Source organism: Oncorhynchus gorbuscha, linkage group LG04 (genome assembly GCF_021184085.1).
Source record: "Oncorhynchus gorbuscha isolate QuinsamMale2020 ecotype Even-year linkage group LG04, OgorEven_v1.0, whole genome shotgun sequence".
NCBI lineage: Eukaryota > Metazoa > Chordata > Actinopteri > Salmoniformes > Salmonidae > Oncorhynchus > Oncorhynchus gorbuscha.
In genome coordinates this window covers 9480732-9508577 of record NC_060176.1, presented here as the reverse complement: position 1 = coordinate 9508577, position 27846 = coordinate 9480732, and the positions used below count along the sequence as shown (strand labels likewise).

The window sequence follows — 27846 nt, the reverse complement described above, 5'->3', positions numbered from 1 at the left end:
CCTCGACACAATCCTGTCTTGTAGCTCTACAAATAATACCTTCGACCTCATGGCTTAGTTTTTGCTCTGACATGCACTGTAAACTGTGGGACATTACAGAGACAGGCGTGTGCCTTTCCAAATCATGTCCAATCAATTGCATTTACCACAAGTGGACTCCAATCAAGTTGTAGAAACATCTCAAAGATGACCAATGGAAACAAGATGCACCTGAGACTCAATTTCATGTCTCATAGCAAAGGGTCTGAATATGGTATTTTTGTTTTAAATTTTTAATAGATTTTCAAAAATGTCTAAAATCTTTTTGTTGCTTTGTCATTATGGGGTATTGTGTGTAGACTAATGAGGAAAATATATATTTGATACATTTTAGAAGGTTATACCATAACAAATTGTGAAAGAAGTAATGGGGTCTGAATACTTACCAAATGTACTGTATACCTAACCTGTTAGTCCTGAGACTATTGTCTCATCCTGACACCCTCTGTTCCTCGGTTGTCTTGGTCGGATAGAGATAGAACATAAATATCTTATTCACTGAATGGCCTTCTTGTACACCAGTCAATTACCCAAATACACACTCAGTGACAGTTTCATCTCTGTACACATGTTCTGGGCTAGTATTGACTAATATAATATTACTCTCATTATAAATATGACCCAGCAATGCATTTATAGGCACCCAAAATTGACAAGTTACACACATTATTCAATTCCAGATTGTTGTTCCATTCATTGCCAAAATGTCTAAAATCACTAGACGTCATGTCTGACAACTCAATGACAAGCCCTCCCCAGCATCCCAACTGTGTAGTTGGTGGGGTGGAATCCCAAAAGGCACACATAGCTACCACATGCTGCCAATAACCTAATTATGTCCTCACACATCACTCCAGTGGCTGTCACTGCCATGCTTTTATCAGCTCTGCTGACTTGGAAGCTTACTGTCATCTTGCAGCACTCAAATCTGTTTTTAGTGTTTGACTTCTTTAAAATGTGTGATCCAACCTCCCTGTCTGTACAGAGCCACCCGGGTTCCTCCTAAAGAGGAACAATGACCTTGTTCACCGACCTCACTTCCTATAAGTGCTGATGAAGTTCTGTTTCTTCAGAACAGTAACACATAAAAAGTTCAAAGAATCCAATCATTTGAAGTCTTTTGTGTTTAATTACTGAACTTTACAAAGCAATGCATGTTTTAAACATTTACAATCATTTTCTTCATGTGTTAATGCATGTACAAATCCTCCCAACCAGGTGTGGAATGTACAGCTCTCATTCAGCAAAAAGACAGGACAACGATGATCTAAACTACGAAACAAAACATAGTAACTGTACATCCACTATACATCAGCATGCATTCACTCACTCAGTCTGATCATATTTTTCTCGCGTACACTTTAATGTCAGTGGTTAATCAGAAACAAAGGCACATTCACTCTGTACCGTCCTACTGTAACTAGCCTCATAATTAAGGTACCAGACACCTAACAATCAAGCTACATTGGAGGGTATCACAGCCAGTTTACAGTGAAATATGTACAACATATTGACATGTCATTGATGTTTTTGATAGACAAACAAGTGAACAAGTCAATAAAATACAGAGTTTTGGGTGTATCAGATCTTCTGTTTGCAGTAGAACAAGCTTTCATGCTCCGGTATTTGGTTATTAAGTAGCAGGTTTCCTCAGTTCTTTTTGTGAAGAAACTTCATTTTACTTCCTAAAAGACACAAACAAAATGCAAGTAAGAACTGTTCACGTCATGTAAACCTTTAAACACACTTCAGTGACATTTTGAGCTGACATCTGCAGTGTTTACTGTGAATGTGATCTCTGTGATTGTCAGGGAAATGATGTAGTGCCTCAGATGGAGTCACAGTTTTAGACTACATTCAGCTGCGACTGATTTTTTCTTGAGCGGGTGGTTAGGTGGCCGGAACATAATTACAAATCATTTGTAGACTGCAAATTGACCGCAAAAAGCCCAAACATATATAATATTTGACTAAAACATAATCATTTTGAACCTTGCTTACATTTGTATACGATAACATATATCTCTTTATTATGCATGGGAATACTTTGGAATATATTTCCAAAATTAAAATCACTTGTAGCTGATTTGCTGGTGTTTTTACAGTCTTTTATGTCCAACAATAAAAAATCTATTTCAAATTCCACCAGTTGGGGAACCCTGGACAACATGGTGCTCATTACTACATCATGGCCAAATGTGAATAGGCTTCTTTTAGAACAAAACTTTGTATCATCCTACATTTTAAGTCAGGTTACAATTTATCCCAGTGGTAAAGTGGACGGATAAGGTCTGTTGAGGGGAAATATTTGTTTTAAGTGCAGATTCTATTTTATTTGAGAACTCACCTAGCCCTTTGAGGAACTTGTTCACTCCACTCTGCTCTGTGTCTGGTAGCTCTTCCAGGTACTGCTCCACCCTCTGCTCAAAGAGTCCTGACAGAAACACAACACAATGACAGAATAACATGAGGTGTAGTGGTGTAAAGTACTTAAGTAAAAATACTTTACAGTACCACTTAAGTAGTTTTTTTGGGGTATCTGTACTTTACTATTTATATTATTGACTACTTTTACTTCATTACATTCCTAAAGAAAATAATCTACTTTTTACTGCATACATATTACCTGACATCCAAAAGTACTTGTTACATTTTGAATGCTTAGCAGCAGGACAGGAACATGGTCAAATTCACACACTTATCAAGACAACACATGGTCATCCCTTCTGCATCTGATCTGGTGGACTCACTAAGCACAAATGCATCTTTTATAAATTATGTCTGAGTGTTGGAGTGTGCCCAGGGCTATCCATACATTTTAAAAACAAGAAAATGGTGCCGCCTGCTTTGCTTAATAGAAGGAATTTAAAATGATTTATACTTTTACTTTTGATACTTAAGTATATTTTAGCAATTATATTTACTTTTGATACATTTACATTTGAACCAAATACTTTTAGACTTTTACTCAAGTAGTATTTTACTGGGTGACTTTTACTTTTACTTGAGTGACTTTCTATTAAGGTATCTATATTTTTACTCAAGTATGACAATTAGATACTTTTTCCACCACTGATAATTATTAACATTATTAATGTTATATTGTGAGGTAATGTTACAGTGCAGTATATCAGAGAAAGCATGTTTTGGTATGGGGTGAAATACCCTTCACTATGTGGCCAGGAGATGGCACTAAATACCCAGCTAGAACCGCTGTCAACCAGAGGGCAGTACCAGCACAGGATTGAGAAGATCCCTTTAGGGATTTTGGACTACTTTGGCAGAAAAGTGAGGGGTGGCAGAGCCTACCTCTAAAGAGCATTTCTACCAATCATTACAGTTTACATATTATTTGTATTATGATGAACTACAATGAATCCATTTTAAGAGGACAGGACACACATAACGTTATTATCTCTTAACAAGTAGACAGGACCATAATATTACAGACTGTTGTGTAGGGTGGATTAACAGGGTCATTGTAGGTTTGCTCCACCTTTGGCCCGGCATTTCCGCAGCTCCCGGTCTTGGATGAACCCAGCAAACATCTGGGACTCCATGAAGACCCCCAGGAAGCGACGGATGCTCTTGGAGGCCACAGACTTGCGGAAGGCCTCGCGCTGGAAACTGCGTTCTCCTCGCTCGCTCTGGGTGAGGAACAGGGAGTAGTGGCCGATGGTTTCCAGAAAGAAACGGATGAAGGCCTCCGACACCAGGCTGTTCAAGGAGTTACACTCTACAGAAACAGACGAAACAGGATAGGTTAGTATTATGATGTTGAAACTGAAACACACTTAATACATGTTCAATACATTTAGAAAGAAGCAATACAAACTACATGCTTGAGAATTGTGCTTGAAAATCAAGTAGGGCCTATGACATTTGTGGGAATGACACAAGAGTTATCTGATATTGTGTATTTATACGTAACATTAAACGAACACAACATTCTGAACACAAGTAACCAATTCAGTGAGGTGAATCACCCATTCCAGGAGTTCTCATCACTCCACAGACAGTATATTTCTCCCAGACATGTGCTGTACATGTTCTTGTTCACAGGGTTGAAACATGGCCAGTGCTCTGTTGTCCTAATTTACACTCGTAACATCTGGTTTAGTAGAGAGTGATGATGTGTCCCTCGTTCACCTTCGTCTGACTCGCTGTCAGAGTCTTGATTGATGATGTCGTTCCTCTGCTCCAGAGTTAGCTCAAGAGCAGACTGGAGTTTCCGTGGTAACAGTGAGGCCTCATCATCCATCTATACACACGCATAACAATTTAATTAGCGACAATAAACAAGAATATCAAAAGACTAGTCCATATTATATTACAATAAACGTTCTGGTCTTTGTTACGGTGAGGTACTGGAGATTTGAGACCAACCTGTCTGAGGAAGCGGTCAGTTCCCAGGTCCACCATCAAAGCCTGCAAAATAAACATTTCAGGAAACTAGGTGTATGTCGCACGTCACTACTTGACAGGAGAGGCATTTGAACATAAACATTCATTATTTATCAAAATTAGTTTATTGGCAGAAATGCCTTCTGGAACATGTGCACTTTCATGTGCCTTCATAACAAACTTGTATTCCATCTGTAAATATAAATAAAATGGTTAAATTACAAGCCTAGTTGGTTTAGCCACGGAAAAAGACAGGAGCCATCCTGCTAGCCATGATTGGCTGAGATAATGGATGGGCTGTACATGCCGAGAGATGAGTTTGGTTTGGTCTGACGTGTAGCATGCTTCTGTCTATAACTTGAGCTGTTCAGCATGTGTTGATAGTCCTTTCTACCTCACCGTTTTAGAAAGATATAAGTTTGGCCATAGAGAACTGCAAAAGTTATGCTACTTTTCTAAACAACATTGATGCACTGAATTTAGCGGGAGCTATCAACAGATCAGTTGGAAAAAGTGATGGGCTACTTTCTACACAGGCCGAAAGTAGTTCACCGTGTCAACCGGAGTGACTTGACACAATACTGGCCAAACAATATGTACCTACAAACAAAACAGAGTTAAATGGTTCCAGTCTGACGTGAAGCGTTCATCCATGTATACAAGTAAGAATCGAGCTACATCTTCAGATATTATACATTTCTAATTTTGTCATAAATTTGTTTTCATTGCAAGTTAAAGCATACTGTTCGCTAGCTAGCAAGAGTTAGCTTGCTGGCTCGCTATCTAACGTTACTTGTATGATAGGTATAGTAATATTATTTGAATCACAAAACCATTTGCATTATTAGTTATAGCCTAATGTTAGCTAGCTAACATTGAACCTAGTTGGTTAACTTAACCTCTTCAACCTATGGGGGCGCTATGTCATTATTGGATAAAAAAAACGTGCCCGTTTTAAGCACAATATTTTGTCACGAAAAGATGCTCGACTATGCATATAATTGGCAGCTTTGGAAAGAAAACACTCTGACGTTTTAAAAACTGCAAAGATATTATCTGTGAGTGCCACAGAACTCATGCTACAGGCGAAACCAAGATGAAACCTCAAACAGGAAATGAGCAGAATTTTTGAAGCTCTGTTTCCCATCGTCTCCTTATATGGCTGTGAATGTGCCATGAATGAGCCTAAGCTCTCTGCCGTTCATCCAAGATGTCTGCAGCATTGTGACGTATTTGTAGGCATATCATTGGAAGATTGGCCATAAGAGACTACATTTGCCAGGGGTCCGCCCGGTGTCCTCTGTCTAAATTGTTGTGTAATCTTCAGCTGCAGGCATTTTGCCATGGGATTCTGAGGGGAAAGCACACTTCCACGAACTATATATCATCGAAGAGATATGTGAAAAACACCTTGAGGATTGGTTCTAAACAATGTTTGCCATGTTTCAGTCGATATTATGGAGTTAATTTGGAAAAAAGTTTGCCGTTTTGATAACTGAATTTTAGTTTTTTTTTGTTAGCCAAACGTGACACACCAAACGGACCGATTTCTACTGCACAAATAATCTTTCAGGAAAAACTGAACATTTGCTATCTAACTGAGAGTGTATTTTTACCTGGAAGTCATTTTTTGTGTGTGTAGGCTACTGCTTTTATCACTTTTAGTCATGAAATCTTTGGTTGTTCACTAACCTAGTCACTCTGTTTAGCACATGGTCTCACATGTGAATCCTTAAAGAGATGAGTGCGGTTAAGGATTAAGAAGAGGGTGTGAACAATGCTGAATGGGTATAGACAAAGGAGAGCTCTCCAGTAGATGTTCCAAAACATTCAAGGGCCATTTTCTCAAAAGTGGGGTTACAAGTTTATCAACTTTCAAAGCAGAATTACTTTCCCATTGTTCCACAACTGCAGTGTATGATATACCATTTTCTACCGCAGAGGCTCTACTTTTATCCACTGTAAAAAAAAAATGTTTTAAATGTTGCTACGTTAGACAGAATCAAGGTGGTCAATCACATTTAGGAATCTTCAATCAAATCCAGTCTTCTTCCATGTGCGTACAGTGGCTTAAAGTGAATACCAATGACCTCTACAAATAAATCAAACTCTCCATCAAGAGAAAGACGAGCTCTTCCAGAAGTTGGAAGTGTTATACCAGTGTTAAAACAAGATCTTTAAAAGCAGCGAAAGATTCTTATGGAATTTTAATTGAGTCGATCAGCAACATCAAGACAAATTTAAACAGACAACAGATACTGTTGCCAGGCCATTAAAAGCCTTGTGTTAAATATGACAGACAGGGTAAGATGGTCTTTTCACTCATACCATGGGCTGAGGGCAGATGCTGCTGACTCGGACTAACTGTGTTATAGCAGAGAGCTGGACTTTACGAGGCCTGATGGCTTCTCCTGCCAGGCTTTTATTGAGAGCCAGAACCTCCCTCTCTCCCTCCCTACTGGGGCCAGGACCCCAGAGCTGAGGGCTGAGGCTGCCCTGGCATGGGCCCTGCAGGCTGCAGCAGCTGCCAACTGCCAAGGCCACATTCACTGGGGGGTTTAGGTCAGGGTCAGCCACACTACAGCACGTTGAGGCTGGAGGAGTTGTTGCTACTTTAACAAGGACGGATTCAAGTGATTTCCCCCTATTTCCACACTGCCTTGGCAAATCAGTGCTCCGTTCCAAGAATGCCGCAGAACAGAGCAGAACTGTCCAGCTGGGAGAGCAGAGAAGCAGACACGTCTTCTTTCCCTCGTCCCTCTGTAATTGGTGACAAAACTGCTGCAGGTCAACGTCCTGTCAGGCTTTGACCACAGCGAGACTGCTGGACAGCACTGAACAGGCAATTATAGCTATAGCAGGCCTCACACTGTGTGTGGACTCTGACAGCTCAATACTAGGAAGCTCATGGCTTGAATTCTAATACTCAATACTGGGAGCCTACAGTGTCCATGGCAGCAAAACAGAGGAAACGGGTCATATTACACTCAGCGCTCTGAGAGAATTCAAGTCTGACCCAATCTTTCAAAAACAGAATGCTATTGCTCAATGTGTGACTGTGAATTTAACATGAGGCTGATTTAGAACGATTTCTGGTATGAATGCTTAAATGAATAAACGTTGTTTTTAAACGTCTGAGGGTAAAATTGCTCTGAATCACTGGAAGGTCCAGCATTCTTTCAAAGAAGCCTGTGACAGTCATCCAGTGTGGTTTCATCCTGGACCCAGGGGTGGTCCTGGGTCTCTGAGGGAGGTTGGGAGGAGCACCATGATAGCTGTCTCGTGAGATGTCCCAGTTACTGTATATCCGGATGCTTCTGAATCTGTCCCATGGCTGCACCAATCAGCCAAGAGGATCAACATACCTACGCAATTCTCTTCAGAAATATAAGTCCCTCATTGGGTAAATGTTTAATGAAAACAAGCAGGGTAATTGACTGTGTAATATACTGTAGGTTGTTGTGGGCGTTATACTGCTGACCAGTAACAGGAAGGCCACTCCCTAGCCCAGTGTCTAACAGAGAGATGGAATGTGACAGTGGAATAGCCTCTAATCTGTAGCCTCAAGCTAACAAAATCAGAGGCGCAGAATGAGGAGGAAATTAATAGAGCCAATACATTAAACCTGGTCTAAGAAAAGCAAGGCAGTGGGAGATAAAGATGAAAAGCCCGAGAGAGAGAGATGGAGAAAATGAAGTACCAACCTCTTCCACAGGCAGGTCTTTGAGTTTGGGCAGTGAGCTGGACAGGAGCCCCACCAGGAAGGGCGTGGGGCAGCAGACGATGTCCACCATGGAGGAAGGCAGGACGGGGATGAAGGTGTGCTGCCAGGAGAAGGGATAGAGCAGAGCCACCACCGCGTGCATACAGCTGGACAGGGTACTGCAGAGAGGGAGACAGACAACCATAGAATTACATATATAATCACTATATCTAATCATTTTAAGATCTCTATGGGGACAGTCAACATCAGATACAGCTGGACAGGGTACTACCGGGGAGAGTGACAGACAACATCACTCACCTTTACACTCACAACACAGAACTGCAGTTGGCTCCATCAGTAAAACCAGATATGAACATTGTCAGGGGAAAACATGGGGATGCCAGATTTTCCATCAGATTGCCCACATTATCCTGACCTTTGAAAGGGAGTGGTGGATTGTGTTTTGAAGTGAACCCTGAATACTCCTATAACAACAGCCAGCAGCGGACAAAGAACGACAAACAGATGCAACAAAAATGTGGACCCTCACATTCCTCTATAAAGCACAGAATAAAAGCTTATTGAGATTTGTTTAAAGTTCATCATTATCTGCCTCTAATATCGAGAAGAGAGCCGAATGAGAGCGTATTGCTTAACGTCATAAGTGAACCAGTCTTTCCAACGTCCAAACCAAACAACAACCTGATCCTCTTTTCCCTTGAAACAATTACTTTTGTATATGTGAGGCGAACCAGTGTGGCTATGTACCCTGGCTTAACACAGTGTTCCTTCCTCCAGTTGGTCTAAGGGACAGTCTGAAATCCATTCTCAACAGGCTGTTCTTTCTCTCCAACAACAGAAGAAAGGAAGACAGTAAAGGATAGAGCAGAAAGAAATCCCTCCTCCTGACACTCAGCTGCCAGGAGAGAGAGGTCTGTACAAGACTTCCCATTGGAGCAGCCAGTAGCGGGAAAAATACCCAAATGTCATACTTGGGTAAAAGTAAAGATGCCTTAATAGAAAATTACTCAAGTAAAAGTGAAAGTCACCCAGTAAAATACTACTTGGGTAAAAGTCTAAAAGTATTTGGGTTTAAATATACTTAAGTAATTAAGTATCAAAAGTATAAATAGTTTCAAATTTGCTTATATTAAGCAAACCAGAAGGCACCATTTTCTGTTTTACATTTTATTTACGGATAGCCAGAGGCACACTCCAACACATCATTTATAAACGAAGCATGTGTTCAGTGAGTCCACCAGGTCAGAGACAGTAGGGATGACCAGGGTTGTTCTCTTGATAAGTGTGTGTATTGGACCATTTTCCTATCTTGCTAAGCATTCAAAATGTAATGAGTACTTTTGTTGTCAGGGAAAATGTATGGAGTAAAAAGTACATTAATTTCTTTAGGAATGTAGTGAAGTAAAAGTTGTCCAAAATATAAATAGTAAAGTTAAGTACGTAAAAATGTAAAAAAATAAGACTTAAGTAGTACCTTCAAGTATTTTTACTTAAGTACTTTACAGCACTGGGAGCAGCAGACAGGTTCACCCATTGCAACCATTCAAAAGCTTTAATCTGTTACGTTTCCACCTCTTCCACTGACAGTGTAACACCCTTAACTACACAGCCCACAGCTAAGACCTGCTCTATAAACATCTGGCAGGCTGATTACACTAGGCACTGCCACTGTGGCAACACACACAGTAGGTCCACTCCCTCACCCTCAGATGGGTTGGGTGTGTTACAATAGTTTAACACTTGAATCCATTTGATATTACCCAAAACAGCACCCTTACCGCTGGTGAATTCTGACAGCTGTGGCTTAACACAAAATCACAAATAGTACGTCGTCTTTCTCACGGTCCCAAGTTTGTTGACAGTGGCCAACCCTCCTCCCCTCTGTCCCCCTGCACTCCATACAGTCCATGTACACACAGATAGAGAGGGGAAATAAGCCATGAGGCCCATCAGAAACACACAGATACCACAACTCTAAATCAGTGGGGATCAAACACTCCACTGAAGATGAATGCACTGTTAATAAGGAATGTTGTGTATAGTTGTTCTCTTCAACAGCAGAGGGCACATCCTACCAAACACACAGTACTCCCACTACATATAAGTGACCATGCTCTATCACGTCAATATTGATGTGCATACAGCCTCTCCTTGACGGAACCTTTATCTTGTTTTGGTACAGTTTACTGTGAATAGATCTATGAGTAAAATGGCAAGCTATTATAGTTAACGAACACTGTAAAGCGAGACCAGTATCTACATGGCTCAACAACTGCAGCCCCATGGCCTGTTCAGGTTTCTTATTCACCCATCATAGCATGGAGCAGAAAGCAGTCTCAGTTTCACTGTCTGAGTTGTATTTGCAGAAGGAGCTGATCCTTTTGAACAGATCCAGTCTCCGGGGTTTGACATGTTCCACCAGGGAGTGATGGGGTGCAGCTCGCAGAACCTCAGCCACAGGCAAGACAGAGCAAGTGCTGCAGAGGAGAGGACTGATACCATGAGTATCACTTACACACTCAGTCCTGAGGGAAACACTCATGGGAAATGATGAACTTGCAATAAAAACACAATCTCTGCCCAGAGCTGCCAGTCAACTCTCTAAGGGTGCGTGCCAAATGGCACTCTATTCCTTATATATTGCACAACATTTGACCAGAGCCAATATGGGCAGTAGTGCACTACATAGGGAAAATGGTGCTATTTGGAACACATTCTAAAGCGCAAAGGAATGGCAGACCTTTACAGACCAGGTCATAACAAAACCATATCCGCATAACCATCCACTTAAGTTTAGAGGATACTTACTTTGCTTTGTGATATATTGCATTTGGGGTTATATAAGCATGTCAGATCGGGAATGGTTGTCCTGGGTCTGTCTGTGGCTGACCATGCAGATTCCCAGGAAACTCTCAGGATAGAGAGGCTTACTCTGCCAAACTCACAGGTGCAGGATGGAGAGTCCCAGCGTCAGCAGCACTGTCCACGAGCCCAGACGGGCCCATTTCAGCTCAGGACAAACACAGGCTCTGGCAGGAGCATCAGTACAGCTGTTGACTAACAGCTCCTCATACTGAAGCACATACATATTTTTCTGGGTGAGAATCAGTGCTTCATTTGTAAATCGGGAGGTAGCGGAACAAAAGAGTTAGTGCGAGAGGGGGGTAACCTGGGGAGCTCTGATGTACCAGAATGCATGAGAGATAAATCCCCTTTAATAAAGCACTGCATGCAGATCATTGCATTTGCGTAGTGGCATAGAAAAGTAGAGCAGAGGCACTTACAGAAGTTGCACTCATGGAGAACATTTTTAGTAACCTAGGGTCTGCAAAAAAATGTTACCTTTTATAAACGCATTTCATGCAATTCTGCATCATTTTACATGACTTGAGAATTTGGCAGAATCTTTTTTAATATCGTACAAATGGTCAAAATGACAGTATACTTTGACACTGACACAGTGAGATCAATAAAAACAACCTTGTCTGTCCTGACCTTAGAGATCCTTATTTATTCTCTATGTTTGGTTAGGTCAGGGTGTGACTCGGGTGGGAAAATCTGTGTTTTCTATTTCTTTGTTGTTTTGCAGAGTGTGGTTCCCAATCAGAGGCAGCTGTCTATCGTTGTCTCTGATTGGGGATCATATATAAGTTGTGTTTTTCCATTTGGGTTTTGTGGGGTGTCATTTTCTGTTTAATGTCTGTGCCTGACGGAACTGTTCGCTTTCGTTTTCGGATTTGTTATTTTTGTTTGAGTGCTTCTTGTAAATTAATATCATGAACACTTTCCACGCTGCGCTTTGGTCCACTCTTCCTTCCACCGACTATGAGCGTTACACTTGTCTTGAATCCATCAATAGTCTAGGCATAGGTGTGTGTAGACACATATTGTAGGTTACAATGTGAAGAGGAAATGATAGTCCTAAAAATGCTTTCCAGTTTCACTGACTCACCCAATGATGTGCAGCTCACTGGCTGGTGATTCGTGCCAAAAGCCTCACTCTCTTTTGTTTTATCTCTTTTGTTTTACTTTGTAAAACAATATTTGGAAGTTGATCAAAAATGTTGGTAGCCTACAGCAAACAGATTAGAGTCTTCTCTTTTCAAATAAATATTGCCTTTTTATCTGCATGCTGTTCACTCACAGATTTAGGCTATCCCTTGTTATTGGCTACACACAATCCATAGCTAGTTAAGTTGTTAAAATAAGATAGTGATCTTCTGTGGCTAAATCACAGGCTCTCTCATGGTGTACTAGGCTATTCTGAATTATTTCATTTCTTTCTGAACAGACAGCAGTAACTCTATAACTTTTCCAATTCGCACGGCTATGATTCTATAAGGAAATAAATGATGAAGTGCAACGCTGGAGAGATGAGAGTTGCAGAGAGAGATCATAGAACGTGAATCTCATTCTAGTTCTGTGCTTCTCACACAGCCATGGCCACGCGTTGGTCTCAAACATAAACCCAGGCCGGCCCAACCTGAATCAACTGGAATATCAGGCCCGGGCTGAAAATCTACTATTTCACATGACGAATTAACTTTGATCGCTTTTATTAGGATCCGGCTCAAATGAAGCAATGGTGTGAAGGATGAATGAGGGTGTGCATACTGCTCATTGGTGCATCTAGTAGAATGCTTAGTATTCACATAGAGCTCCAATGTCTTTTCCTCACTTCCTCTCCATAAGTCCCCATCACAGCCTAGGCTTGGACTCCCTGGTATGAACAGTTGTAGTGGAAGCTGTTGAACAGTAAGACCAGGCTTCCCTTGGGCAACACTACATATGGTCCTAGTCAAGCCTATTGATTCCAATGCTTCTTGTGGGCAGCATTGCAGTGTGTGTATATAATAATAATAATAATAATAATAATAATAATAATAATAATAATAATTATGGGAAAGTCAGATGCTTGGCCTCTGTTTTCCATCTTCTGAGTTTCCCTCTTCAGTCTCACAGCAACATTTTAGATACAGTATGTTTCCACTGTGTTCATCCACTCCACCTTTGGGCGTTAGAAATACACACGGGGAAAGTGTTAAGTTGTTGCAGGTTGTTAGGTGCGGTGACAGCATTGCTCTGTGTGATACAACAGTGTTCAGGAGTAATAAGGGACTAAATAAACTGTACAGCTTGTTCCCAGATTAGAGTGGTACACTGTAGCTACCTACAGTGGCTCACTTTAACAGACTGGGGTTACAGACACACATCATATTATATGGCTGGAGACTGGAGTCTGGAGTCTGGAGCAATGGGCTCTTCCTGAATCTAATGCAAACCCCAGTCATTTCAACAGGTGGTAGAAGAAAATTATGAATGGGGTTTGAATGGAGGATTTCAAACTAATAAAAATGCAATACATCTGGTGACTACCATGTGTTAGTTTGAAGTTTTCTGATGTCACAGGGAGCGGTGTAAGGGGAAACGAGGTACAGAAAACAGCCTTCCTTCTCCCTCTCAGAAAACAGCCTTCCTTCTCCCCCTCAGAAAACAGCCTTCCTTCTCCCTCTCAGAAAACAGCCTTCCTTCTCCCCCTCAGAAATCAGCCTTCCTTCTCCCTCTCAGAAAACAGCCTTCCTTCTCCCCCTCAGAAAACAGCCTTCCTTCTCCCCCTCAGAAAACAGCCTTCCTTCTCCCCCTCAGAAAACAGCCTTCCTTCTCCCTCTCAGAAAACAGCCTTCCTTCTCCCCCTCAGAAAACAGCCTTCCTTCTCCCCCTCAGAAAACAGCCTTCCTTCTCCCCCTCAGAAAACAGCCTTCCTTCTCCCCCCAGAAAACAGCCTTCCTTCTCCCCCTCAGAAAACAGCCTTCCTTCTCCCCCTCAGAAAACAGCCTTCCTTCTCCCCCTCAGAAAACAGCCTTCCTTCTCCCTCTCAGAAAACAGCCTTCCTTCTCCCCCTCAGAAAACAGCCTTCCTTCTCCCCCTCAGAAAACAGCCTTCCTTCTCCCCCTCAGAAAACAGCCTTCCTTCTCCCCCCCAGAAAACAGCCTTCCTTCTCCCCCTCAGAAAACAGCCTTCCTTCTCCCCCTCAGAAAACAGCCTTCCTTCTCCCCCTCAGAAAACAGCCTTCCTTCTCCCTCTCAGAAAACAGCCTTCCTTCTCCCCCTCAGAAAACAGCCTTCCTTCTCCCCCTCAGTAAACAAGAGCCTGATTAATTCACCATGACCATGAGAAAAGCTTTCAGAGGCGGTCTTTTGCTCTCCCTCTGCACCCCCGCTCTTTCTTTCTCCCTGTTTCTCCCTCTCTTACCCTCCATCTTTCTCCCACTCATACACACACTACCTTCCTCCCAATCCCCTGTCTGTTCTACTGTGGGCCGCTCAGCAAATACATTAGAAACATTGACTTATTAAAGCACCTCATTAATCGGAAACGACCTCCATATTATCAGATTGGCCAAAAAAAGAGAAGTGATTCAATCACCTCTACACCCACAGGCTAGGTTGAAGATGGGAAGGTTAAGACAACAAAGTCATTCTATACAAAAGCGTTCGAAAATAAACAAATGCAAGGAAACAGCTCCATTGATATCTACTAGCGCCGTTGTTAACTAGCAACGCTGGTCACATGAATTGCAAAGAGTTCTGGGATATTAGAATCCTCTTGTCTTAACCTGTATATTTTGACTCTAGCCCACAGGCAAGCCCTAACAATGGAGGAATGGCAGGGAAGAAGTTGAGACCCGCCCATTTAGACCCACTGAGAGGCAGATCAAACAAGCCAACACTCTCTCTGTGGTGGTAACCCTTCTCTGGCCTAGACCCATAATAACTGGAAGATGATGTTGACATTATGAGCACTGCAGCAATCCCAGCACAGAGCCTTCAGGTAAATCTGTTTAAGCAATTACAGTCTGATGTAACCGATGATGAATTCATGTAATTAGGCATCAAAGTTGTTATTACAGCAGCCATTTGCTGGTTAATCATCATCAGTTCTGAGTAACTGTCTGTCTCGCTGTTTGATGTCACAGATAAGCAGCAACATGTCTGATATAAAGCATTTTTATACATACAAAGACGCTTGCTTTTGGCAAACGACCCGTTGTGACCTCTTAAGCAAGTCCTACACAGCCTACAGTACAAATAAATGGTTACTGCAACAGTCCATGTAACCCCGTAGGCTTGGCCCTAATTTACTCGCCACATGGCAAATGGCCCAAGGCAATGCCAAAGGGTCAGTATTGCCTTGTAACTTAAGCTTCATGCCTTGTATGTAATTTCATAAATTTTAAAAGTAAATAAATATTAACATACATGCTTTGAAATTCGCTTCTCGTGACCATTTCTTGATCTTAGTCGGCTAAACACATAATACTTGATTGCACATGATTTTACCATAATATCAAATGGAGTCAGATAAACATTTGTAAAAAACCTAAGGCCTATGTCTAATTAGCATAATACTACTAATAAAAAACATACAAAATAGTCCATTCAAGCTAGAGATGAGATATGTTGTTTTGCATTGGATCCACTGCATCCGTCTATGTCGAACTTCCGCATCTGCAATGAAAGGTGACAGAGCTAGCAGGGGGTTTTCAGACCATGAGACGTCATAAAAATCGGTCTTCTTACAAAATCGTCTGTAGTGTCCAAACGGTTTGGCCTACAAAACCCTCTGTGGAAAGATGAGACTCTCAGGGACATGATGGTGTTCTCCATTTTACTCTACAACCCCCACAAGCGTCTTGGGACTCGTTTGAAGTCAGAAGTCATTTGCAACTGCCAGGTCGCAGTTGCAAATGAGAACCTGTTCTCAACTAGCCTACCTGGTTAAATAAAGGTGAAATAAAAATAAAAATAAAAAGTCGGTACAGCCATTCTGCCAACCTCTGTCTTAGCATAAGTGGTGGGTGGGATATGGCCAATATACCATGGCTAAGGGCTGTCGTTAAGCACGACGCAATACAGAGTGCCTGGATACAGCCCTTAGCCATGGTATATTGGCCATATAACACAAACCCTCAATGTGCCTTATTGCAATTATTAACTGGTTACCAACATAATTAGACCAGTAAATAGTATTATTTTTGTCATACCCATGGTATACAGTGTGATATAACATGGCTTTCAGCCAATCAGCATTCAGGGCTTGAACCACCTGGTTTAAAAATAATACTTATATATCAAGTCTTACCACAGTACAACCCAGTGGAGACACATTCCCTAACATGGCCTGTTCTGTGTTTTCCCTCCCTCAGATCCTTCTCCTATTGGATATACATTACACCCAGACATACATCATGTTGTGATGGAAGGGATTTCTGGGATTGAATTGCGTTCTCTGTCTCCCATGGGATCAGACCCTTTTACCAGTGAAGTCAGTAGAGGTTCTCTTCCCTTCTTTCCAATGGGAACTGAGACACAAGGGGTCTGGTATGTGTTCTGGGGCACTCTGGCAACTAGAGCTCCATCTATTGTGGTTCTGGGTGTGAGCCCTGGAGACTAAGTCCAGTTAGACACACACAGAAAGGACTGGTTGGTTTGTGACGCTAATCCACAATGAAAACTTATTGTTTTGCCTTTATTCAGAACCTGAATAAGACCTGAATGGTGAAGTATGTCATTGTGTTGATACAAAGCAGGTTTTATGATAAGTAACAGTATATGTATGTTGTTCCGGAGTTCTAAATTGAGCAGCTGCTGAAAAATGAGCTCCTGTATATATTGAGATTTAAATGGTTTTTTAGAGTGAAGTACATCGAAAAAATCAAGAGAAAACTGCAAGACTCAATAGAAGACAAAACAAGGAACAAACCAAAAAAGACAGGCTTTTGAAAAATTAACTATTTTTCATAAAATTGTACAGTTATCTTAGCTAGCTGAATTGCTAGCAGAATTGTTTACTTGTTGCTAAGCAGTTGCTAGGGACTCTCCTGGAAGAAGCTAGCTAGCTTACAAAGAATAACAACAAAAAATATCTAGTTAACAGAAGAAAGGAAGACAAAATAAGGACAAAAGAAGGACAGAAGAAAAAGGAAAAGAAAGAGGACAACAAAGTGAAACAGTCAGCACTTCTATTGCAACTTCGTATTTCGTCGTCCTAACGTAGTCTGCACTGCTATCTGCCCAGCAGCTAGCCAGCTAGCAAACGTCCACCGTCTACCGAATAGCAGCACTGTAGAAACTATTACACTCAACTGAACGACTTGATTAGTGTAGTGTTAGCTAGCTACATAGTTGTCTTTGCTGTCTTCGTATCCAAGATAATTGTGTAGTTTAGAGCGTGTAGTCTTAGAGTGATTATCTTAATTTACCGAGGTTAGCTAGCCAGCTATTTGTCGTCCTTAACGTAGGAGACACTGCTAGCTAGCCAACAGCTAGCCAACGTCTACTGAATAGAACTTCCACACTCAACAACCCGGTCGCATTCCGCTTCGCTCCACAGGTAGTATCACATTTTTCATTTCATTTCATTACAGCACAACGGTTTGATTTGATTGTTCGTAGCTAGCTACATAGCTAGCTACATAGCCGTCTGTGTATCAAAGATAATTGTGTAGTCTAGAGCGATTTTCTAGGTTAGCTAGCCAGCTATTGTCGTTCTTTTAACGCAACGTAACGTAATCAACACTGCTAGCTAGCCAGCTAGCCCCCGAATAGCAGCACTGTAGAAACTATTACACTCAATGGAACGACTTGATTAGTGTAGTGTCAACAACGCAGCCACTGCCAGCTAGCCTACAAAGTCAACAACGCAGCCACTGCCAGCTAGCCTACTTCAGCAGTACTGTATCATTTTAATCATTTTAGTCAATAAGATTCTTGCTACGTAAGCTTAACTTTCTGAACATTCGAGACGTGTAGTCCACTTGTCATTCCAATCTCCTTGCATTAGCGTAGCCTCTTCTGTAGCCTGTCAACTATGTGTCTGTCTATCCCTGTTCTCTCCTCTCTGCACAGACCATACAAACGCTCCACACCGCGTGGCCGCTGCCACCCTAATCTGGTGGTCCCAGCGCGCACGACCCACGTGGAATTCCAGGTCTCCGGTAGCCTCTGGAACTGCCGATCTGCAGCCAACAAGGCAGAGTTCATCTCAGCCTATGCCTCCCTCCAGTCCCTCGACTTCTTGGCACTGACAGAAACATGGATCACCACAGATAACGCTGCTACTCCTACTGCTCTCTCTTCGTCCGCCCACGTGTTCTCGCACACCCCGAGAGCTTCTGGTCAGCGGGGTGGTGGCATCGGGATCCTTATCTCTCCCAAATGGTCATTCTCTCTTTCTCCCCTTACCCATCTGTCTATCGCCTCCTTTGAATTTCATGCTGTCACAGTTACCAGCCCTTTCAAGCTTAACATCCTTATCATTTATCGCCCTCCAGGTCCCCTCGGAGAGTTCATCAATGAGCTTGATGCCTTGATAAGCTCCTTTCCTGAGGACGGCTCACCTCTCACAGTTCTGGGCGACTTTAACCTCCCCACATCTACCTTTGACTCATTCCTCTCTGCCTCCTTCTTTCCACTCCTTTCCTCTTTTGACCTCGACCTCTCACCTTCCCCCCCTACTCACAAGGCAGGCAATACGCTCGACCTCATCTTTACTAGATGCTGTTCTTCCACTAACCTCATTGCAACTCCCCTCCAAGTCTCCGACCACTACCTTGTATCCTTTTCCCTCTCGCTCTCATCCAACACTTCCCACACTGCCCCTACTCGGATGGTATCGCGCCGTCCCAACCTTTGCTCTCTCTCCCCCGCTACTCTCTCCTCTTCCATCCTATCATCTCTTCCGTCTGCTCAAACCTTCTCCAACCTATCTCCTGATTCTGCCTCCTCAACCCTTCTCTCCTCCCTTTCTGCATCCTTTGACTCTCTATGTCCCCTATCTTCCAGGCCGGCTCGGTCCTCCCCTCCCGCTCCGTGGCTTGATGACTCATTGCGAGCTCACAGAACAGGGCTCCGGGCAGCCGAGTGGAAATGGAGGAAAACTCGCCTCCCTGCGGACCTGGCATCCTTTCACTCCCTCCTCTCTACACATTTCTCCTCTGTCTCTGCTGCTAAAGCCATTTTCTACCACTCTAAATTCCAAGCATCTGCCTCTAACCCTAGGAAGCTCTTTGCCACCTTCTCCTCCCTCCTGAATCCTCCTCCTCCCCCCCCTCCCTCTCTGCAGATGACTTTGTCAACCATTTTGAAAAGAAGGTCGACGACATCCGATCCTCGTTTGCTAAGTCAAACGACACCGCTGGTTCTGCTCACACTGCCCTACCCTGTGCTCTGACCTCTTTCTCCCCTCTCTCTCCAGATGAAATCTTGCGTCTTGTGACGGCCGGCCGCCCAACAACCTGCCCGCTCGACCCTATCCCCTCCTCTCTTCTCCAGACCATTTCCGGAGACCTTCTCCCTTACCTCACCTCGCTCATCAACTTATCCCTGACCGCTGGCTACGTCCCTTCCGTCTTCAAGAGAGCGAGAGTTGCACCCCTTCTGAAAAAACCTACACTCGATCCCCCCGATGTCAACAACTACAGACCAGTATCCCTTCTTTCTTTTCTCTCCAAAACTCTTGAACGTGCCGTCCTTGGTCAGCTCTCCCGCTATCTCTCTCAGAATGACCTTCTTGATCCAAATCAGTCAGGTTTCAAGACTAGTCATTCAACTGAGACTGCTCTTCTCTGTATCACGGAGGCGCTCCGCACCGCTAAAGCTAACTCTCTCTCCTCTGCTCTCATCCTTCTAGACCTATCGGCTGCCTTCGATACTGTGAACCATCAGATCCTCCTCTCCACCCTCTCCGAGTTGGGCATCTCCGGCGCGGCCCATGCTTGGATTGCGTCCTACCTGACAGGTCGCTCCTACCAGGTGGCGTGGCGAGAATCTGTCTCCTCACCACGCGCTCTCACCACTGGTGTCCCCCAGGGCTCTGTTCTAGGCCCTCTCCTATTCTCGCTATACACCAAGTCACTTGGCTCTGTCATAACCTCACATGGTCTCTCCTATCATTGCTATGTAGACGACACACAATTAATCTTCTCCTTTCCCCCTTCTGATGACCAGGTGGCGAATCGCATCTCTGCATGTCTGGCAGACATATCAGTGTGGATGACGGATCACCACCTCAAGCTGAACTTCGGCAAGACGGAGCTGCTCTTCCTCCCGGGGAAGGACTGCCCGTTCCATGATCTCGCCATCACGGTTGACAACTCCATTGTGTCCTCCTCCCAGAGCGCTAAGAACCTTGGCGTGATCCTGGACAACACCCTGTCGTTCTCAACTAACATCAAGGCGTTGGCCCGTTCCTGTAGGTTCATACTCTACAACATCCGCAGAGTACGACCCTGCCTCACACAGGAAGCGGCGCAGGTCCTAATCCAGGCACTTGTCATCTCCCGTCTGGATTACTGCAACTCGCTGTTGGCTGGGCTCCCTGCCTGTGCCATTAAACCCCTACAACTCATCCAGAACGCCGCAGCCCGTCTAGTGTTCAACTTTCCCAAGTTCTCTCACGTCACCCCGCTCCTCCGCTCTCTCCACTGGCTTCCAGTTGAAGCTCGCATCCGCTACAAGACCATGGTGCTTGCCTACGGAGCTGTGAGGGGAACGGCACCTCAGTACCTCCAGGCTCTGATCAGGCCCTACACCCAAATAAGGGCACTGCGTTCATCCACCTCTGGCCTGCTCGCCTCCCTACCACTGAGGAAGTACAGTTCCCGCTCAGCCCAGTCAAAACTGTTCGCTGCTCTGGCTCCCCAATGGTGGAACAAACTCCCTCACGACGCCAGGACAGCGGAGTCAATCACCACCTTCCGGAGACACCTGAAACCCCACCTCTTTAAGGAATACCTAGGATAGGATAAAGTAATCCTTCTCACCCCCCCCTTAAAATATTTAGATGCACTATTGTAAAGTGGTTGTTCCACTGAATGTCATAAGGTGAATGCACCAATTTGTAAGTCGCTCTGGATAAGAGCGTCTGCTAAATGACTTAAATGTAAATGTAAATATGGTTTTCAATGAAGTTCTAACATTGAGCAGGACTGTAGTCTGTAGTACTATAGTTTGTAGTACTGTAGTTTGTAGTACCGTAGACTGTGGTACTGTAGTCTATAGTACTGTCATCTGTCAAGACTCATGGTGTTGATTTTCAGTGTTGTTCACTAACAGTACCTCAGACACAGACTATTCGATACAGCTCTCAAGTCCTTGCTGCTGTTCACAAGAGCCCTTAGAAATGGGTGACTGATTAACAATCTTTGGGTGATGTGCAAACTGACATGTACCCGGGAGTCGTTGTCTCAAACGGCAGAGTGACGACAGAAACAGCTTTCTCTGAGTCCCCCTGGGTGGAGAGAGGGCTGTCGTAAACAGGCCAGGCAGGGACCAGGGAGGGAACATGGCGCCATCAGTCACACAGTGACAGTGAAGCCATAGATCAGAGGGGAGAGTCGCTGCACACAGGAAGTACATTCCTTCCCCTCACAGTCACTGCCCCCACTGATGTTTGTTTAAACTGTCCTCTGATGTGTAGAGATTACCGTTCAACACAAACTGCCCCCCTCTAACAGAGCCCCTCAGCCCAGAGTGCTGTCCTATAGCCAGGGGCAGATTGCTGCCTGGTGGGACTCTGGCTCCTTGGAGACCCCTAGCTCCATGTTATCTGCACCACCCCACCCCACCCTGACTGCCGGGGTTGGACAGTGGCCCCCGTCAGAGAGATGACCCACTTCTGGAACAACATCAGTTGTGAGTACATGCAGGGAGAATTCATTTAACAGCTCTAACGATGTCCCCACATGCTAAACCCGTTAAGCACCAACTGACAAACCCACAGTAGAAGGCTGCTATTTGCCGTGCAGATTGGGTGAATGGCAAGCAGCTCAACTGAGGAATTAAATCTGCCATCAACAGTTAGGGTGAGCCAGAGTGCAGTGGCAGGGCAATCCCCACTATTGGAACTGTTATACATACTATGTAAATGATCTCTCTTTGAAGTTAGTCAATTTTTAAAAGTTCAGGATATGTCATCTCTGTGAGAGGAAATGCACCAAGACATGTGAAACAGTGTTATGATGACGGTATCATAGTCAGTCTGTACTGTATACAGACTGACACATGTCCAGAAAGATACAGATAGAGGATCCCTGAGCTCAGCAATGTGCGGGGCGGCAGGGTAGCCTAGTGGTTAGAGCGTTGGACGAGTAACCGGAAGGTTGCAAGTTCAAATCCCCGAGCTGACAAGGTACAAATCTGTCATTCTGCCCCTGAACAGGCAGTTAACCCACTGTTCCTAGGCCATCATTGAAAATAAGAATTTGTTCTTAACTGACTTGCCTAGTTAAATAAAGGTAAAATACATTTATTTATTTTTTTAAAATGTGGGTCTGAGAAAAACAGTCAGGCCTCTGTGTGAACGTAAACAGAAAAGGGAAAATGTACAAGAGCTTGAGATAAAATCCCTCTCATGTAAGGCAGATGTTATTGTAATGGGGTTAGAATAGGTGGATTCACTGCAGAAAAAGACAGTGGACTTCAGAGATAACTGAGGAGGGAAATATTTGCTAACATACACCGTAATCCTAGACAGTAATTGATCTCACTCCTAGCCACCATGTGTGACAAGGATGAAGTATTCTAGGAGCTATTTGTACTATTTATAGCCTAATATCGAAGGGTTAAGATCTTTGTCAGGCGATAACCTTACACTACAATATGAGCAGGCGTTGAGAGCTCTACGTATCAGTTCTCTGTAAATACTGTACTTTCAATCATTATCTAACAATGACAACAGCCCTTAGCATTTCGGAACTACCTTAACAAAACACTGCCACTAAAGGTATTATTGAGCATTTCACTTGGCACAAGTAACCATCATCTAACAACTACAAGTTTCAACAACCCCCACCTGCCTCTAACAGGGCATGACCATTAGTCAGGGACAGCTTCCCATGAGTAGGTGATTCAGTTCTCTCTCCATCTTTACTTATTACTAGAAGGGTTACTAACAATAAGAGTCTTGCTGCTCACCTGAGTTTATCAGCCACAAAGATGACTCTGCGCTCCAGCAGCAGGGAGGCGAAGACCTGCACCACCTGACGCACGCTCAGGCAGCTAAAGAGACTGTCAAAGTCTACATGCTCTAGTCTGGAGTCCATGGGCCGCCTCAGCTCAATGACCTGGGGAGGAGAACACCACTTGGGGTCACAACCAATCATACATTTACAGAGATCACAGGTCATGCTCAATTAAGCATACATTGCATTATCTTCATGCATCATCCTTCTTTGATGGAACCTTAGTAACCAAGGGCTGATGTGTCTCCAACCTCATTCCCTGCTCCAGGCAGGAAGGTCTTGACTTTGATGGTCTTCCCCGGCGCTGGGAAGGGTGACTCCATCAGACTCCTCATGAAGGGGTAGACCAGGGCTGCAGAGATCCCCCTCCGCCTCTCCACCTCATCCAGGATCTACACACAGCACAGGACAGGGGGTTGAGAGTTAGACCACACAGCACAGGACAGGGGGTTGAGAGTTAGACCACACAGCACAGAACAGGAGGTTGAGAGTTAGATCACACAGCACAGGACAGGAGGTTGAGAGTTAGACCACACAGCACAGGACAGGAGGTTGATAGTTAGACCACACAGCACAGGACAGGGGGTTGAGAGTTAGACCACACAGCACAGGACAGGGGGTTGAGAGTTAGACCACACAGCACAGGACAGGGGGTTGAGAGTTAGACCACACAGCACAGGACAGGGGGTTGAGAGTTAGTCCACACTGCAGACACAACACTCAATATTTCAAACAGAAAGTCCCAAATTCCCTATATAGTGCCTTATGGACTGTGGGCAAACGTAGTGCACTAAATAAGGAATAAGGTTTCACTCGGGATGTAGATTGAGAATCTAGTAATAGACCAAGACCAAGTACATTCAGTCAGTATGGCCAGTAAATGGAAATGTGTGTTGCTGTCTGAAGTAAAGCTCCTGCTATTGTCTGGAACCAGGCTACCTTTGCCCCTTTTGACAAATACATTATGAATTTCAATCTGTGGCTCTCTGATATATTTGGAAAGTAGCAAAGGAAAATCCCACCCAATATGCCCACGTGTCTGTCTGTGTCAGACCTGTCTACTCCTGTCTGGAAAGTTTGTTGGAGAGAGACACACTCACATTCAGGGTCATATGATATCCCCTCCACTCCCCACACACCCTCTGTTCCCGGTGAAATCAAACACTCCCATCTTTCTCTCCTTAACTAGAAAAGCATTTCATACTCCTTGGAAAACATTTCCTCTCTCACCTACGCAGGTCTCAAGCCCTCAAAATGGTGCCTTCTGAAACCTAGACCCGCCACCTGTATGAGGGATGTTCAACCCTCACTGTTGAGGTGCCTGTGCTGTCACAAGACAGAATCTATTGTATTTATGCATACTTTTGGCCTTAAATGAATATGAAATGAAACTAACTGACAGCTTTTTGCCACATTTTATCACTAACGACACAGTAATAAAAAGTTATTTTCATTCATTAGATACGTCTACTACCTCTTAATTGTTTCCCTTAACACAGGCCTTATTCACTTCAAATACACTGTTCATAGAGAATTCATGAGGAGGCAGATAAGGCATGGAGTACTTAAACACAATGAGCACTCTGTTTCATGTTAGATAAACTCAGGAACAGGTGAAGGAAACAATTTAACTGGGAAATCAGAAAGGAAAAAGCAGAAAATAAGGTTTATGCTGGACAGGATGCCTTAGAGTGGAAATGTTGGCACAGCCTCAACTAGTTCACTCCTGGGAACACTGGCCTCGGCTCGGCTCAGAGACAGGTAACTGCGATGACGGCTACACTAGGGTGTGTGTGTGTGTGTGTGTGTGTGTGTGTGTGTGTGTGTGTGTGTGTGTGTGTGTGTGTGTGTGTGTGTGTGTGTGTGTGTGTGTGTGTGTGTGTGTGTGTGTGTGTGTGTGTGTGTGTGTGTGTGTGTGTGTGTGTGTGTGTGTGTGTGTGTGTGTGTGTGTGTGTGTGTGTTTGTGTGTGTGTAAGCATGAACTCACCTTGGAGAACAGGTGGAAACAGCCCAGTCGGCTGATGACGCAGTACACCTCAGGAAGTCGAGGCCCTTTCCCACTCGGCTGGAACAAGGGCACAAATTAAGAGTCTCGTCAGTCACTGGGGAAGAGAGGCTTGTAAGGTAACACAGACAGTAATGTGGCAATAGATACTAACATAAGATACTTGGTTAGGTTTATAATGCAACATCAATGAGAATATACTGAAACACTATCATACACACAAACTGTACTTGCTTTTATTCAGATAAAGTACCAGGTTAGTTCACAATCGGCTGTGGTTGAACAAATATTTATAAATCTGGTCTTTCAGCTGCTGTATGTGGACGTCTTTAATCTGGAGAGACAGAGGCTTCTCCTTGTAAACTAAACACAGGTGCTGCACAGTTAATGATCACCTCTACCCTCCACACTAAACAATCACAGACCAGTCTACTCTGGAGCCAACCAGGCCTCCTGGATCTATCCATCTAAAACACACACACACCTGCACGTGCACGCACACATACATGTGCACACACACACAAATTAACACGTGCATACATATAAAGAAATCCCGATCCACTTGTCCATATTAGGTATGCAATTTTCTCCTCTGCTTTCTCCAAATGGATGATTAAATGAAGCATGTGGAACTTGGTTAAAGTCCTTAGGAATGTGTTGTTCATGCCAACTCCATCAGAAGGAAGGAGCTGGGTTACCAGAGAGGGGAAAACTCACCTCTCTCACAGCATCAGGAGTCGTCTGATCTACAGCTACTTAATGTCAGCAACTACTGAGCTCAATACAGTCAAGTAACAGTCAGAACTGAGTTTAAGAATGGCCCCCATCTCAGTCTATGTGACACACAAATACAGTAGGCTACTAAAACACACTGACAAACCCTACAAAACATACACACTTTGTGAATGTACACATTCTTGGGCATAACAGTGACATTTAAAAAAATCACAGCAAGCACAACATCCCACACAGCCATACTTTCTGAACTGTGGGCTCGTCATAAAATTTAAAATGACTAGAATGACAAACCTAGACATTTCATGGTTTGTTTTTCATCATTCTTCCCCTGAGAAACTCTCATGAAACAGAAGGAGTCCAGTTTTACTAGGATTCATCCCGATCGTTTTGAAAGGCAAAAACGACCAAGCTTTGTTACATACGGACATTAAAATTCACTTTATTTACTTTCTCTCCTATTCACACCCAGCGTGGTGACGCAATAACACCTCAATGGTCCCACAGGAAGAAAAAAAACCTTGTCAAAACAAACAGGGCTGGCTCAGCAGGGTGTGAACAGAACAGAGACCAGTGAATTAATGGTGGCTTGCTTACCAGCAGACGCCTGCAGTACCCAAACCTCCTGCTGCCATCCTCTCCAGTCAACATGAACGAGAAGGTCTCACTGTACCGACACACACACACACACACACACACACACACACACACACACACACACACACACACACACACACACACACACACACACACACACACACACACACACACACACACACACACACACACACACACACACACACACACACACACACAGTCTCTGTTATAGTCAAACCGTCAAACCAGCATACAGATTGTAGAGATTGAACAGTGATCAAAGGAAACGTAGTGTTGGATCTCATTCACACTTTAGGGTTAGTGAAGTAGCACAGTCTCTGTGGCGGAGAGTGAAGACTGTTTTAGGGACCCACGTTGTCAGGAGCAGGAGTGAGAGTAAGAGTCTACCAGGATTTCATGAAGATAATGGCATTACAGCTTTGTGTTTACTTCCTAATTTTACTCGTTGATATTTACACATCTAATCATACTATCAATTTGTTCGTTTTTTAACCTTAACCTATATATGGAAGACTTGTGCATCACAACTGATTAGTACCCATCTGGTTCAGGCAAGGAATGAGATTAATAGGTCCCCAGTGTGGTGGTGAGCTTTCCTCCGTGATGCAATGGGGTTGTACAGTGATCTGTACTGTACCTGCTGTATTCAGACACTGGGGTCCAGTCCTTGGCATCTGGAAAGCAGAACTGGGGGATGGCTTTGAGTCTCTGCTCTGCCTCCCTCATCAGCTTGGTGGGCCTCTCTAGCTGTGAGCCGAGACGAGAAAGGAACAGGAAATGTCTCAGTCAGAAACAGACCCAGACGCTTACAGTCTACTAAGTCTGTCCTCTTTACAGGGTCCCCAAAAATGTCCCCTACAGTAAGAATAAATGACCAGCCTAAGCATTCTCCCACACAGGGTCAGCGCCTCCTCCGACGTCATTGGGTCATGCTTTTCTCTGGCAGAGAACCAACATACCGATATCTCCCAGGGGATTCTATCACTGAACCAAATCTTAAATAACTTAAAAAGAGATCTTTGAGTAAGTAAACACTTAACTACCATAGAAACCATTTCCTGGTTACACCACTTACTGTCAATAAACTCTGAAAACTCCCTCAACCCGTATGTTACGGCCATGGCCCTACTCTTCAGCAATATCTGCATCTACAGTGCCTTCAGAAAGTATTCACACCCCTGCACTTTCCCCCACATGTTATTGTGTCACAGCCTGAATTTAAAATGGATTCCATTTAGATTTTGTGTCACTGGCCTACACACAATACCTCATAATGCCAAAGCGGAATTGTATTCT

General features: G+C 43.8%; 1 protein-coding gene across 2 annotated transcripts in view; it reads right to left on the bottom strand.

Annotated features, from left to right (window-relative positions):
* Positions 1 to 1148: 1148 nt before the first annotated feature.
* The window catches only part of dennd2b (DENN domain containing 2B), a 96282-nt gene continuing 69584 nt past the window's right edge, over positions 1149 to 27846 (bottom strand). For both annotated transcript variants that reach the window (XM_046345723.1, XM_046345724.1), the window contains exons 10-20: positions 27188 to 27297; positions 26530 to 26599; positions 25180 to 25257; positions 23444 to 23584; positions 23146 to 23294; positions 8148 to 8325; positions 4426 to 4467; positions 4189 to 4300; positions 3536 to 3775; positions 2387 to 2473; positions 1149 to 1724 (exon numbers count right to left, since the gene is read on the bottom strand). In XM_046345723.1, the coding sequence (XP_046201679.1) occupies positions 1690 to 1724; positions 2387 to 2473; positions 3536 to 3775; positions 4189 to 4300; positions 4426 to 4467; positions 8148 to 8325; positions 23146 to 23294; positions 23444 to 23584; positions 25180 to 25257; positions 26530 to 26599; positions 27188 to 27297 (1242 nt within the window). In that variant the 3' untranslated portion in view covers positions 1149 to 1689. The remainder of the gene's footprint in view (positions 1725 to 2386; positions 2474 to 3535; positions 3776 to 4188; positions 4301 to 4425; positions 4468 to 8147; positions 8326 to 23145; positions 23295 to 23443; positions 23585 to 25179; positions 25258 to 26529; positions 26600 to 27187; positions 27298 to 27846) is intronic.